This window comes from Columba livia, chromosome 25, assembly GCF_036013475.1.
Source record: "Columba livia isolate bColLiv1 breed racing homer chromosome 25, bColLiv1.pat.W.v2, whole genome shotgun sequence".
Classification (NCBI taxonomy): Eukaryota; Metazoa; Chordata; class Aves; order Columbiformes; family Columbidae; genus Columba; species Columba livia.
The window spans coordinates 262,682-275,301 of NC_088626.1; the positions used below are offsets into that span (position 1 = coordinate 262,682).

The 12,620-nt window shown below is 60.5% G+C and overlaps 1 protein-coding gene across 21 annotated transcripts in view; it reads left to right on the forward strand.

Annotated features, from left to right (window-relative positions):
• Positions 1-12,620, forward strand: part of ANK1 (ankyrin 1) — a 48,246-nt gene that overhangs the window by 24,966 nt on the left and 10,660 nt on the right. For 10 of the 21 annotated variants that reach the window (XM_065040761.1, XM_065040740.1, XM_065040757.1 and 7 more), the window contains 30 exons: positions 167-265; positions 964-1,062; positions 1,647-1,745; positions 1,859-2,044; positions 2,183-2,281; positions 2,502-2,600; positions 2,847-3,005; positions 3,424-3,621; positions 3,704-3,802; positions 4,108-4,206; positions 4,435-4,533; positions 4,704-4,901; positions 5,077-5,175; positions 5,271-5,369; positions 6,447-6,644; positions 6,832-6,930; positions 7,309-7,407; positions 7,719-7,817; positions 7,904-8,014; positions 8,250-8,322; positions 8,687-8,710; positions 9,565-9,667; positions 9,955-10,102; positions 10,312-10,409; positions 10,497-10,721; positions 11,078-11,232; positions 11,386-11,597; positions 11,689-11,893; positions 12,062-12,158; positions 12,306-12,534. In XM_065040761.1, coding sequence (XP_064896833.1) covers positions 167-265; positions 964-1,062; positions 1,647-1,745; positions 1,859-2,044; positions 2,183-2,281; positions 2,502-2,600; positions 2,847-3,005; positions 3,424-3,621; positions 3,704-3,802; positions 4,108-4,206; positions 4,435-4,533; positions 4,704-4,901; positions 5,077-5,175; positions 5,271-5,369; positions 6,447-6,644; positions 6,832-6,930; positions 7,309-7,407; positions 7,719-7,817; positions 7,904-8,014; positions 8,250-8,322; positions 8,687-8,710; positions 9,565-9,667; positions 9,955-10,102; positions 10,312-10,409; positions 10,497-10,721; positions 11,078-11,232; positions 11,386-11,597; positions 11,689-11,893; positions 12,062-12,158; positions 12,306-12,534 — 3,906 coding nt within the window. The remainder of the gene's footprint in view (positions 1-166; positions 266-963; positions 1,063-1,646; positions 1,746-1,858; positions 2,045-2,182; positions 2,282-2,501; positions 2,601-2,846; positions 3,006-3,423; positions 3,622-3,703; positions 3,803-4,107; positions 4,207-4,434; positions 4,534-4,703; positions 4,902-5,076; positions 5,176-5,270; positions 5,370-6,446; positions 6,645-6,831; positions 6,931-7,308; positions 7,408-7,718; positions 7,818-7,903; positions 8,015-8,249; positions 8,323-8,686; positions 8,711-9,564; positions 9,668-9,954; positions 10,103-10,311; positions 10,410-10,496; positions 10,722-11,077; positions 11,233-11,385; positions 11,598-11,688; positions 11,894-12,061; positions 12,159-12,305; positions 12,535-12,620) is intronic. The other 11 variants (XM_065040743.1, XM_065040758.1, XM_065040749.1 and 8 more) reach the window with 8 other exon arrangements.

Sequence of the window (12,620 nt, forward strand, 5' to 3'; positions counted from 1 at the left end):
CGACCTCTGAGCCCGGCCTGCAGGACGGGGCTGTTGTTGGGCAGGCTGCAACACCGGGAGGGAGATGCTGGGCTGGAAGCTCTTAAACTGGGAGCTCAGAGTGGGGGGTCCTCCAGAGAGCCCCAGCTGGTGACTAATGCCCTTCTCCCGCCTTTGCTCCCTCCAGAATGGGCTGAACGCCTTGCACCTGGCCTCCAAGGAGGGCCACGTGAAAATGGTGGTGGAGCTGCTGCACAAGGAGATCGTTTTGGAGACAACGACCAAGGTGGGGACAAGGGAGTCTGGTCACAACATACACTTTTGCTGTCTTTATTTGCATCTCCTTCTGGCCCTGGCTGCTGGCTCCGGTCAGCCCTCGCAGCCCCAGGGCAGCCCCTGTGCGCTGCAGCACGGCGAGGGCCTTGGCACCATTGTCGCGGGTCTGCAGAGCTCTGGTGCTCCATAAATAACAAATTCTTGCCTTGCATCATCATGGCGGGGTGTGGTTCTTCCTTGGTGACGAGTGAGACAACTACACAAGCAAGCAGGGCTGCAAATGAGCAGCCTCCAGCACCATCTGAAGGGCTGTGAGAGCAGGAGGGCCTGGCTTGCCACCTCCCCAGTGCTCTGACAGGACTTGGGACGTGAAGCAGAGTCTGGCATCCTGCCACACCACCCAACGGCACAAGGCAGAAGAGCCTGTGTATGCATTTTCCAGCCTGCTTATCATCCCTTAGCTTTGCTGGGATGCCTTGGCTATCAGGGCACACACCGCAGTTTTGCCTGCAGATTGCCAGCTCAGCTCCCCCATCCTCCCTCCCCTCCTCATCCCTCAGTGCTGGAGATGCACAGAACCTGACCATGCACACAGCCTGTGCTGCCAGGAGCTTCAGGGAGAGATTAGATTAAATCACTGTCTTCCTTGGCCAGCAAATGGGAAGGGTAGCTCCAGCCCCTGAGCCGCTGCCCTGTGGTGTCTTTCAGAAGGGAAACACAGCTCTGCACATCGCTGCCCTGGCTGGACAGCAGGACGTGGTCCGGGAACTGGTGAACTATGGGGCCAACGTCAACGCGCAGTCACAGGTACAGTGACCTGGGCCGGAGTGGGGAAAGCGTGACAGTGGTGTCTCTGTGGTGGGAATTGTGCCTGGCATGGCCGCTTCATCAGCCCTTTACAGTTTCTCTCTTGTTCTGCTCAGGGGCGAGGGCTGCTCTGCCAGCCTCCCGAAAAAGAGACGAGTGTGTTTGCATTTAAAAATGAAACCCACCTTAATAATCTACAAGAGTGTGAGACGAGCCAATTTTCCAACTTTTCTTGTTCTTTTCAATACAAAATTAAATATCTACCTGTAAATACATACTCCAGTTTTATTTAGGGTTTGTAAGTTTCTTAACGTGCAAATGGATTCTGCCATGTATATATATAACTGCTGTAGTTTTTATTCAGTTTAGTAATCCTACTCTGAAGTAAAAGCTTTTCTTTCTTTTTATTAATAAGGACTTAGATTCTCCAGCTGATTCTTTCTGGATGTGAGGAGCCTTGGGCTCCAGCTCTCTCTGCTTACTCCACCATTGCCCTTTTCCTTTTTCCCACCCACACTGTGTCTGCTTTTGCCCCAGTTCAGTGAGCTGGGGGTGTGTTGATGTGCAAGGCCCTGTGTTTGCAGAAAGGCTTCACACCCCTCTACATGGCAGCGCAGGAAAACCATCTGGAAGTTGTCAAGTTCTTGCTGGAAAACGGAGCTAACCAGAATGTAGCCACGGAGGTGAGGTCCTTGGGGAGGAGCCCAGCGCCCTGCTGGTCGGGGCCGCTGTGGGACGTGCTGGGTGCTGCCGGGGCTCCTCCGCTCTCCCCCTCTCACCTGCCTCTCCTTGGCAGGATGGCTTCACGCCACTAGCTGTGGCTCTGCAGCAAGGGCATGAGAACGTGGTCGCTCATCTTATCAACTACGGGACAAAGGGTAAGGTCCGCCTGCCTGCCCTGCACATCGCAGCCCGCAACGATGACACTCGCACCGCTGCTGTGCTGCTGCAGAATGACCCGAATGCCGACGTCCTCTCCAAGGTGTGTGGCTTTCCTGTCCTGTCTCTGGGAGCTCTCCCACATCCCCAGGGAGAACAGCAGCTTGGTATGCTGTGTTTATCCAACTTCTCAGCAGGGAGCATGTGTCTGGCTGGGCTGACCCCTCCTTCTTTCCCCTAGACTGGATTTACCCCCTTGCACATTGCAGCCCACTACGAGAATCTCAGTGTGGCCCAGTTACTGCTGAACCGTGGAGCCAGCGTCAACTTCACACCCCAGGTGAGCGCAGCGTGGGGGGGCGCTGGGACTGGCACTGCCCCGCACTGGAGGAGCAGACATCTCTCTCCCAGCACTGCAAAATAAGCTGTTCCCTGACGCTGTTCCTGGGATTTAGCTCTCCCCTGCCCTCTCTCTTTTGTTCACCCTGTGCCTCCTTGCAGCCCCATGGGGGAAAGAGAAGGGGTTGCTCTCTCTAACAGACAGTTGTTCCTTCTGTCAGAATGGGATCACTCCCCTGCACATAGCGTCCCGCCGGGGCAACATCATCATGGTACGGCTGCTGCTGGACCGCGGCGCCCAGATAGAGACGAGGACCAAGGTGAGAATTCTGCATCACCAGCAAGTACATGGGCCACCTCCCTCCTTGACCATGTTGCGCCCTGGGAGCGCTGCCCAGCGCATACCCTGAGAACATCTTGCTGGGTGTGTGAGGGAAGGTCCCTCATGCACTGAGGGAATGGACCAGGTTTGTTGCTGGTGCACGTGGTGGTGAGAGGAGGCTGCATGGCTACAGTCGGTGTGTTCTGGGGGCTGAGGGCAGGCTCAGTTTTGCCTTATTTTGCAGACAAAACCAAAGTCCCTGCCCTTCCCCATGCTGAGCCCTCGGACCCTTCTCTCTCCCCAGGACGAGCTGACCCCTCTGCACTGTGCAGCTCGCAATGGACATGTGCGAATTGCTGAGATCCTGCTGGACCATGGGGCTGCCATTCAAGCCAAAACCAAGGTACACATGGGGCTCTGTGAGGCTGTGCTTGGCGCCAGCTCCCAGGGCAGCACAGGGCTGCCACAAGCTCTGCACAGTTGCTGGATGCCACTCGGTGCTGGGGCTGGGATTTTGGCCTGCCAAGGAACAAGGAGCTTCCTGACCCCCTCCTCGGCGCTAGCCGGAGCCCTTTGCCTGGGGGCTGCATGTTTCAAAGGGAGGAGGGGGTGGCCTGGGGACAGCCTGTCCATGGCAGCAGCTCCTCGGGCCCTGCCCTCTGCTCAGCGTTGCTCACCTGTAGGTCTTGGTCAGGGATTTCGGGGCTTCTCCTTGGTAGTACCGTGGGGAATGTACCATCCTTTCTGCCCCAGAGCTGGGGCCGGGCGGGATGCCTGGTCCCCTCCCAGCCCTGCCCTGAGTGCCTGCTCCACGGTTGCAGAACGGCTTGTCGCCGATCCACATGGCAGCACAGGGCGACCACCTGGACTGTGTGCGTCTGCTCCTGCAGTACAGCGCTGAGATCGACGACATCACCCTGGACCACCTGACACCGCTGCACGTGGCCGCGCACTGCGGCCACCACCGCGTGGCCAAGCTGCTGGTGGAAAAGGGGGCCAAGCCCAACGCCCGAGCCCTGGTAAGTGAGGAGGGGCAGCAGGGCTGGGGCAGGGGACAGGGAGGTCATCCTCGCAAATGACTGTCCACCTGTCCATCTGCAGAATGGCTTCACACCCCTCCATATTGCCTGCAAGAAGAACCACATCCGGGTGATGGAGCTGCTGCTGAAGACGGGGGCCTCCATCGACGCCGTCACAGAGGTAGGTGGGTGGGCAGCACTGCAGGGGATGGTGGCCCCGTTGGCTTTGCTGGTCCCCAGGCACCTTCTTCATTATGGCTGAGATCCTTTGCAGCTCAGGACCTGTTCAGCCTGGCAGCATCTCCCCACAGCCTGCTCCTCTCTGCGTTCCCCTCAGCTTATCTGACAGGGTGCTGGGGACAGGCTAGGGACACAGAGTTTGCCTCTGTGCTGGCACGTGGCCCAGGGCAGGGGCGGAGGGGGCAGGAAGAAAAGTTTGCAAGGCCACCAGCCCCATCTTGGCTCCTGGCCCTTTTCTCTCCACAGTCTGGCCTGACCCCCCTGCACGTGGCCGCCTTCATGGGGCACCTGCCCATCGTCAAGACCTTGCTGCAACGTGGAGCCTCTCCTAACGTGTCCAATGTGGTGAGTCCCACCTTGGCTGGGCCCATGGGAACTCAGCATGTTGGGGTCCAGCAGGAGGTGGGGACTGCGTGAGTCCTGCTTGCTCTGCTCCCCTGAGTGATCTCTGGTGCCCCCTGCTTTGTGCTGCCAGGAGGAAGCCACAGGGGCCAGAGAAGGTGGTGTGCACTGTGCTCAGAGAAGGCATATCCCCTCGTGCAGCCTCACCATTTTATCTTGTCCTTGGTGCAGAAAGTGGAGACACCCCTACACATGGCAGCCAGAGCCGGGCACACGGATGTGGCGAAGTACCTGCTGCAGAACAAAGCCAAAGCTAATGCCAAGGCCAAGGTAGATACAGAGCACCTGTGCAATAGTGGAGCTCTGTGCACAGCTGGTGCTGGTTTCTTCACTCTCACCTGCTCAGAGCCCAGCTTGCCACGGGCTGTGCAACAGCTTTGGCCTGGTAAACAAGGGACTGGTCCAGGTCTACCAAAACAGCTGCTCTGCCTCCCTTGCAGGATGACCAGACTCCTCTGCACTGTGCTGCACGCATCGGCCACACCGGCATGGTCAAACTCCTGCTGGAGAACAACGCCAACCCCAACCTGGCCACAACGGCAGGGCACACGCCCCTGCACATAGCTGCCAGAGAGGGGCACGTGGACACGGCACTGGCCCTGCTCGAGAAGGGGGCCTCACAGACCTGCATCACCAAGGTAGGATGCTGCGGCCACTGCCACTGAAGGTGTGACCTGGCTGGGCAGGCTGGCAGCTTAGTGTCCCTGTCACAGGAGGGACAGCCTCCTCCTGTGCCGCAGGAGTGCTTCCTGCACATGCGCCAGTGCTCTGCTCATCCCTGTGCACCCTGTGATGAGCTGCCTTTCTCCTCAGAAAGGATTTACCCCTCTCCACGTTGCAGCCAAGTACGGGAAGGTGGATGTGGCAGAGCTGCTGCTGGCACACGATGCTCACCCCAATGCGTCAGGGAAGGTGAGTGTTGCTCCTGTGGCTGTGGCAGTGGGAGGAGTGGTGTGGTACGGGGAGAGGCTCTGCCTTACCTCTCTGTGCCCTCTCCCCGTCCCCAGAACGGCCTGACGCCGCTGCACGTGGCTGTGCACCACAACAACCTGGAGATCGTCAAGCTGCTGCTACCCAAGGGGAGCTCCCCACACAGCTCGGCCTGGGTAAGGCTGGCCTGGGTGTCTGTGGGAAGGTGTCCTGTGTCCCATGTGTGTCAGCCTGGGGCTGGCATTGCCCCTCAAGCTGCCACTCAGGGAGTGTACCTGGGACTCTCTGTGCCCGTTGCTCACACCCACCTGTCCCTTGCACCAGCAGGAGGGACATGCAGGGTGCCAGGTGCTTGCTCTGCTCCAGCAGACGGGCTGTGTCAGGAACAGTCCCTGACAGCAGCAAGTTGTGGCTGTTGCTCAGGGATGTGTTTCCATGGCGAGCCCAGCCAAGCAGAGTTGCAGTCTGGCAGTTTGGGAAACCACACACAAATGTTTGCATGCAGCCGGGAGAGTCAGAAAACCCACGAGTTCGTGAGAGTTGCCCTGCTCCGCCTGGGCATGGGGAGCATCTCCTTAAAGAGCAGACCAGCAGCCTCCATTTCCACGTTGTTTGTAGGAGCTGTATCCTCAGAACAGCCAAGTGGCTGCTGGTTCTGGCCCTCCCCGCTCCCCCCGCGCCCGCTGCCGGCAGACTTGCCGGGCTGGCGTCAGGAGCAGCCGGTGCCAGCGCCAGTCCCCTGTTGTTCTGCGTCACCAACAGCCTGCGCGTCACCCCAGGCAGAGGGTGTCTGCCAGCTGCTTTGCTCCTGCGGCGTGGCAGCAAAGGCGGTGCTCAAGGCTCTGCAGTCTCTGCCTGAATACTAATCCTGCATCTTGCGAGTTTTGCTCCACGCCTCAGACAGACACGTTCTAGGAGGCGTCTGTCTGCCCTGCCCTCTCACAGCTCCAGGTGGCTGAATGCCGCTGTAGAAATTAATGTGAGGAAAACTCCAGGACGGCCAGCACCAGTCAGACCTGAAGCAGGTGGTCTTTGAAACCCCTGCGCTGACTTGGCTGGAAGAGTGGGACTGGGCCTCAGTGTCATGACTCGTTGCTGTCGGGCAGATGGTTGGGGTGGGAGCCTGTGTCCCTGAGCTCTGGAGGCAAGTGGGAAGGGCAGACCTGGCCTGGAGAGGCAAGGTGGCACCTTCTGCCCCTGCTGGTCTCCTCGCCAGGCTCTGAGCGCTGCCATGAGCCTCTCTTTCCCTGCAGAATGGGTACACCCCCCTGCACATCGCTGCCAAGCAGAACCAGATGGAGGTGGCCAGCAGCTTGCTGCAGTATGGGGCTTCTGCAAACGCGGAGTCTGTGCAGGGGGTCACCCCCCTACACCTGGCTTCCCAGGAGGGCCACGCAGACATGGTGGCACTGCTTTTCTCCAAACAAGCCAACGGCAACCTTGGCAACAAGGTAAGTTGTCCCTGCATGTCCTGTCAGGCTGGACGTGCTGGCAGTCCAGGCCCAGGTGCCTCCCTGCATTTGCTGACCAGCGCACAGTGTTGGTCAGTTTGCCGTGCCGGAGACCTGACGTGGAGTCTCTGCTGGTAGAGCTACAGCGATGGCATTGCCACTGTGCTGACACCTCCTCTGTTTGCAGAGCGGCCTGACCCCTCTCCATCTCGTGGCCCAAGAGGGGCATGTGCCAGTAGCTGATGTTCTCGTGAAACATGGAGTCACGGTGGATGCCACGACCAGGGTAAAGTAATGCATTCACCATGGCTGTGGTGAAATACATGAGGGAATCACCTCCAGGCCTGCTGCAGGAGGAGCATTGCTTTTCTTTGTGCAAGAGTCTCTCCTCACCATCTTGTCTGTGTCTTGGAGACTCTTCCTCTTCTTCCCACACGTCCCTGTAGGGATGGTCCCTGTGTACTCCCACAGCTCACCCCTGCGCCCCTGGCACAATGTGGTGTGGTCTGCACAACCCTCTGCCCTGATCCTGGGCCCTCAGGCAGCACCTGCACACGTGCCCCTTCCTTCACCCAGGAGGGTTTGCCCATGGGATGCGCATACCCGAGCCAGAAGGGCACGAGGCACCTCTGAAGGCAGGCTGAGACCTGGTCTTTTCTTTCAGATGGGCTACACCCCGCTGCATGTGGCCAGCCACTATGGGAACATCAAGCTGGTGAAGTTTTTGCTGCAGCACCAGGCTGATGTCAACGCCAAGACTAAGGTACAGCGATGCCCTGTGCTTCAGGGACTGGGCAACAGCATGCGTGTGGATGTGGATGGCTTGGCCTCCATCCCTGCTTGCACTTCTCCCTCCTGCATTGCCCCAAGCGCTCCCGTCTCCGTGGCTGGAAGCTGCTGTAGTCCAGTTACAGCCCCGGGCAAGCGCTGGGTTCTACAGAACGCTTTGCTAACCCCGGGGAGGAGGCAGCCACCTTCGTGCTCCAGACATGAAGCACAGTGTGAAGCCCATGGGTTTTTCTGGGGCAGCAGACTCCCAGAACCGATGGCAGCACCCTCTGTCCTCCCCTGCAGCTGGGCTACACCCCTCTGCACCAGGCAGCACAGCAGGGCCACACGGACGTGGTGACACTGCTGCTGAAGCACGGTGCCTCTCCCAACGAGATCAGCACAGTGAGTACGGCGCTCGCCCACACCTCCCTGCCCCACAGCAAGCTCAGGTGCCCGACCGGGCTTCCCCGCGGCTGCTGCTGACCTAGTCCTTCCTCCCTGCACAGAACGGCACCACTCCCCTGGCCATTGCGAGGCGGCTTGGCTACATTTCTGTCACAGATGTGCTCAAGATCGTCACAGAGGAAACCGACATCCCGGTGAGGCCCTGGGTACTGGGACCAGGACTCTGGAGGAGGGCTGGGGCTGGGGCAAGTGGGTGAAGGCAGCAGCTGTGGCCCTGCCTGCGGCAGAGGCTGTGCCGGTGCAGCTGGACACCGCTGATGGTGCGGCGGGGCTGGCGCTGATGGCTGCCCACCCTGGGCCTGAGGGGGGCGTTGCGGGTGGCTGCACGGCGAAGGGCTGGCCTCCCCTGACTCCACTCTGCTCCCGCAGTTAGTCGGTGACAAGCACCGCATGAGCTTCCCAGAGACTGTAGACGAGATTCTGGATGTGTCGGAGGATGAAGGTGAGGGGCCGGAGCTGGATCACACCATCCTGGAGATGTGGGGACGGGCACTGGTGTTCCTGCCAGGCGGGGTGGAGAGCTGCACGGCCTCACCGTGGTCTTGCAGAGGGGACGGGAGGAACACACCAGACTCCCGCAGTGGCACCTCCTGGCTCAGGTGCTTCCCGGTGCCATGCAGGAGGGATATGTGTGGACCTCCCCGTGGTCCCATGCCTAAGGGACAGTGTGCAGAGAGCCCTCAGGCATGCAGAAGCCCCCACCATGCCCTGCTCCTGCTGGTGGTGTCAGCTCCCAGCCAGATGCAGCTGGTCCACTCCTGCTCCCTCCCACCAAGACCTCACATTTGCCTCTTCTTACTTTGCAGGCACTGCTCATGTCACAGTAATGGGTATGAAATGTGTCCCCCTGCCCCAGCTTAATGGCCCATTCCACCCCATGGCCACTAACCATCCGCACGCCACGTCCATCTGCTGAGCCTTGCTGTGGGACTCGTGCTGCCCAGCACAGGCGCTGCCATCCCACCCTGCCCATCCGTGTCCGTGCTGCTTGCTGTGGTGTGACTGCATGAATGGGGGGAGCCCTGGCTCCCCGTCAGCCCCAGGCCCTGTCCCTGGCCGGCAGAGGGGCCCGGTTCTGTGACAAACTCCGCTGCTGTCCTGGCCAGGCAGGGATGAACCTGAGTGCTCGAGGGTCCCCATGCTGTATGGTCCCCTCCCCATCACTGGGGCTCTCCTGCTTTGGGAGGTGCTGGACCCACTCCCATGGGGCAATGGCGAGTGCCAAACCCCAGTGAGCTCCTTAGCAGGTGTTAGCTGGGCCGGCAGGCAGCACCAGCTGTGCTTTGCCTCCACGGGGGTGTGCAGATACACTTGCAGTGTTAAGGCATCTGTCCCACGTCCCCAGCCCTGCCTACACTTCTGTCCCCAGCATCAGGGTGTCCCCAGCAGGCTCTGTTCTGTGCTCAGTGCTGTGGGAAACAGCTTAATCAGGAGCTGAGGCTCCTGACAGCCACCGCAGTTCCTGTCCCGCTGACCCACAGTATGGGTCCTGTCCCGGCCACAGACCCCACCTGGCAGAGGGCAAAGCCGCACCGTGGCGGGCTGAGACCCAGGGGACAAGTGTATGTGGCCAACAGTGGGAGAAGAGATGGGCTTTGGCTTTAGCTCAGAGGAGCAAGGGCTGGGTGTCTGTGGTCCCTTGTCCTCCTGCCTCTCTGCATGCTGAGCCAGCTCTCTGTTTCAGAGGAGGAGTTGGTCGCACCAAAGCCAAAGACACCCGAGCCCAGGGACCAGGAGGGCAAGAGGGAGATGCTGGAGTTTGTGACCACAACGACACTAGAGCAAACGTAAGAGGCACTGGATGGTGGGAAGAGAGTGGGTATGGGGCACAGGGCCAGCCTGGTGCTGGGCTGGGGTGCCACCGGAACAGGGACAGCTCTGGGCAAGGAATCAATCAATGAGACGCCGCCAGCCAGCATAGCAAGCCAAGCTGGTCGGTGTCATTCCTGCACAAGTTCATCATCCGCTTCTGAGTTTGCCTTCGTCCAGCAGCCCTGGGATAACCTTGGGACAGCAGGGGACTGAGGGGCCCAGGTCTGGCACTTCAGTGGCTGTCACTGCCCTCTCCTACCAGGGTGGAGTCTCCAGCTGTCCTACAGGTGCCCTACATTCCACCTGAGACTGTGGTGACGGGAGCAGAGGAGACTGAGCAGGTAGGACCTCTGGAGACAGAAGCTGAGCAAGTCAGCCTGCTGCATGCACCCTCGGTGTCCCCACAGGAGGTGAGCATGGGACACAGCCTGCCATGGCCCCCCTGGCATTCCCTGCCCATGGAAGGCCCCCATCACCACAGACCCAACATGTGGGGTGGGTAGTGGGGATGGACCTGGTAGTATGGGACTGCCCGGGAGCGAGACTGTGGAGGAGTGGGCAGGCTCAGCAAACCAAATAGGACCTTGTGCCCATGGGGGCTCTTCCCTGCCTTGCACAGCCCTCCAAGGAGTTCGACGAGGACTCCCTGATCCCCAGCAGCCCTGCCACTGAGACCTCGGATAACATCAGCCCGGTGGCCAGCCCCGTGCACACAGGGTGAGTGCTAAGCCTGTGCGGCACACACATGTTCTGTGAGGGGTCAGCTGCGAGGTACCCACCTGCCCATGCCTGTGTCTGCTCCAGGTTCCTGGTGAGCTTCATGGTGGACGCCCGTGGCGGCTCCATGCGGGGCAGCCGGCACCACGGGCTGCGTGTGGTCATCCCACCCCGTGCCTGCGCAGCACCCACCCGCATCACCTGCCGCCTGGTGAAGCCCCAGAAGCTGCCTGCACCCCCACCGCTGGCTGAGGAGGAGGGTCTGGCCAGCCGGATCATCGCCTTGGGTCCTGCCGGAGCCCAGTTCCTCAGGTGAGTGCAGCTGGGAATGAAGCAGATAGTGCTGCCCAGTCAGGACCATCCCTCGGGACTGGGGTTGGATCTGGGTTCCTCTGGAGTCCCTGCCAGCTGGGGCAACACCGCTGCCCATCTCTGCTTCTGGGCGTCTGGTGCAGGAGACATCCCTCCTGCAGCCAGGCACAGCACATTCCTGCGGTGGGTCATTCCGGCATAACGGAGCGTTTGACTGTGCTGGGGCAGGAAAAGCCCTGGCCAGCATGGTCCTGCCAGGCACAGAACCCCATTTCCCAGAGAGAGGAGTGCGAGCAGTCCTGCCTTCCTCTGGCAGCTGTGCGTGGTTGCAAGCCTCCTTCCTCTCCCACTTGCAGCCCTGTCATTGTGGAGATCCCACACTTTGCCTCCTACGGGCGAGGGGACCGCGAGCTGGTGGTGCTGCGCAGCGAGAATGGCTCTGTCTGGAAGGAGCACCGCAACCGCTATGAGGAGAGCTACATGGACCAGCTGCTCAGTGGCATGGACGAGGGTGAGCAACCGGGCAGGCAGAGGCTCGGCACCCTGCGGTTCTCCACAGGCAGGGCTGCTGCCATCCTGGCTGGTGGGACGGGGCTGAGCGTGATGTGTGGGTGACAGCTGTAGACTCGGTGTGCAAGCACTGGTGGCTGTGCTGCCCTTGCAGAGCTGGAGAGCCTGGAGGATCTGGAGAAGAAGAGGGTCTGCCGCATCATCACCACCGACTTCCCTCTCTACTTTGTGGTCATGTCCCGGATCTGCCAGGACTGTGACATGATCGGCCCCGAGGGAGGGTGTTTGAAGAGCACACTGGTCCCCATGGTGCAGGCCACCTTCCCAGACGCGGCTGTTACGAAGAGAGTGAGGCTGGCCCTGCAGGTGAGCCCGGGAGAGCCTGGCCTGGGGCCCAGCCGGGCTCCTGCAAGGCAGGGGAAACCAGACCTGATGCCCACCCTTGTGCTGCCCACAGGCGCAGCCCGTGCCTGATGAGCTGGTGACCAAGCTGCTGGGGAACCAGGCGACATTCAGCCCCATTGTCACGGTGGAGCCGCGCCGGAGGAAGTTCCACCGCCCCATTGGCCTCCGCATCCCTCTGCCACCATCCTGGAAGGACAATCCCCGGGACAGTGGCGAGGGTGACACCACCAGCCTGCGCCTGCTGTGCAGTGTGATCGGTGAGGCTGCCAACCCCTGCTGCGCAGGCATGTGTGCTCTCTGATGGGGTTGGGTTGCCTCAGTGGGATGCAGCTCCTTGGAGCTAAGGAAAAGGTCATGGTGGTGGAGACAGAGCAGAGCCCGCGCTTATGGAAAGGCAGCATGTTCACCCTTGCTTTCTGCCGCAGGAGGGACAGCCCAAGCCCAGTGGGAAGACATAACAGGCACCACAAAGCTGGTCTATGAAAACGAGTGTGCTCACTTCACCACCAATGTGTCTGCCAGGTGAGTCCTCGGCGAGCGTGTGCTCATCTGGGGACACCTGTTGCTCCCATACCCGTGCTCTTGGGGCGTCCTCTGCGGTGCAGTTTGCTGTCCAGGTGGGGGCAGCTCTCGCGGTGCCCGCGCGCACGCTGAGCCACCCTCCCGCAGGTTCTGGCTGGCCGACTGCCCACGCACCGCCGAGGCCGTGCACTTCGCCACAGCGCTGTACAAGGAGCTGACAGCCGTGCCCTACATGGCGAAATTTGTGGTGTTTGCCAAGATGAACGATGCGCGGGAAGGCCGGCTGCGCTGCTACTGCATGACTGATGACAAAGTCGACAAGACTTTAGAGCAGCATGAAAATTTCACGGAGGTGGCCCGCAGCAGGGACATCGAGGTTTGTCCCCAGCAGCATGTGGCAGGCAGCCGGGAGAGGGCTGCCCAAGCAAGGAGAGGCTGATGCTGGTGGAAGGGCCTGGCCCT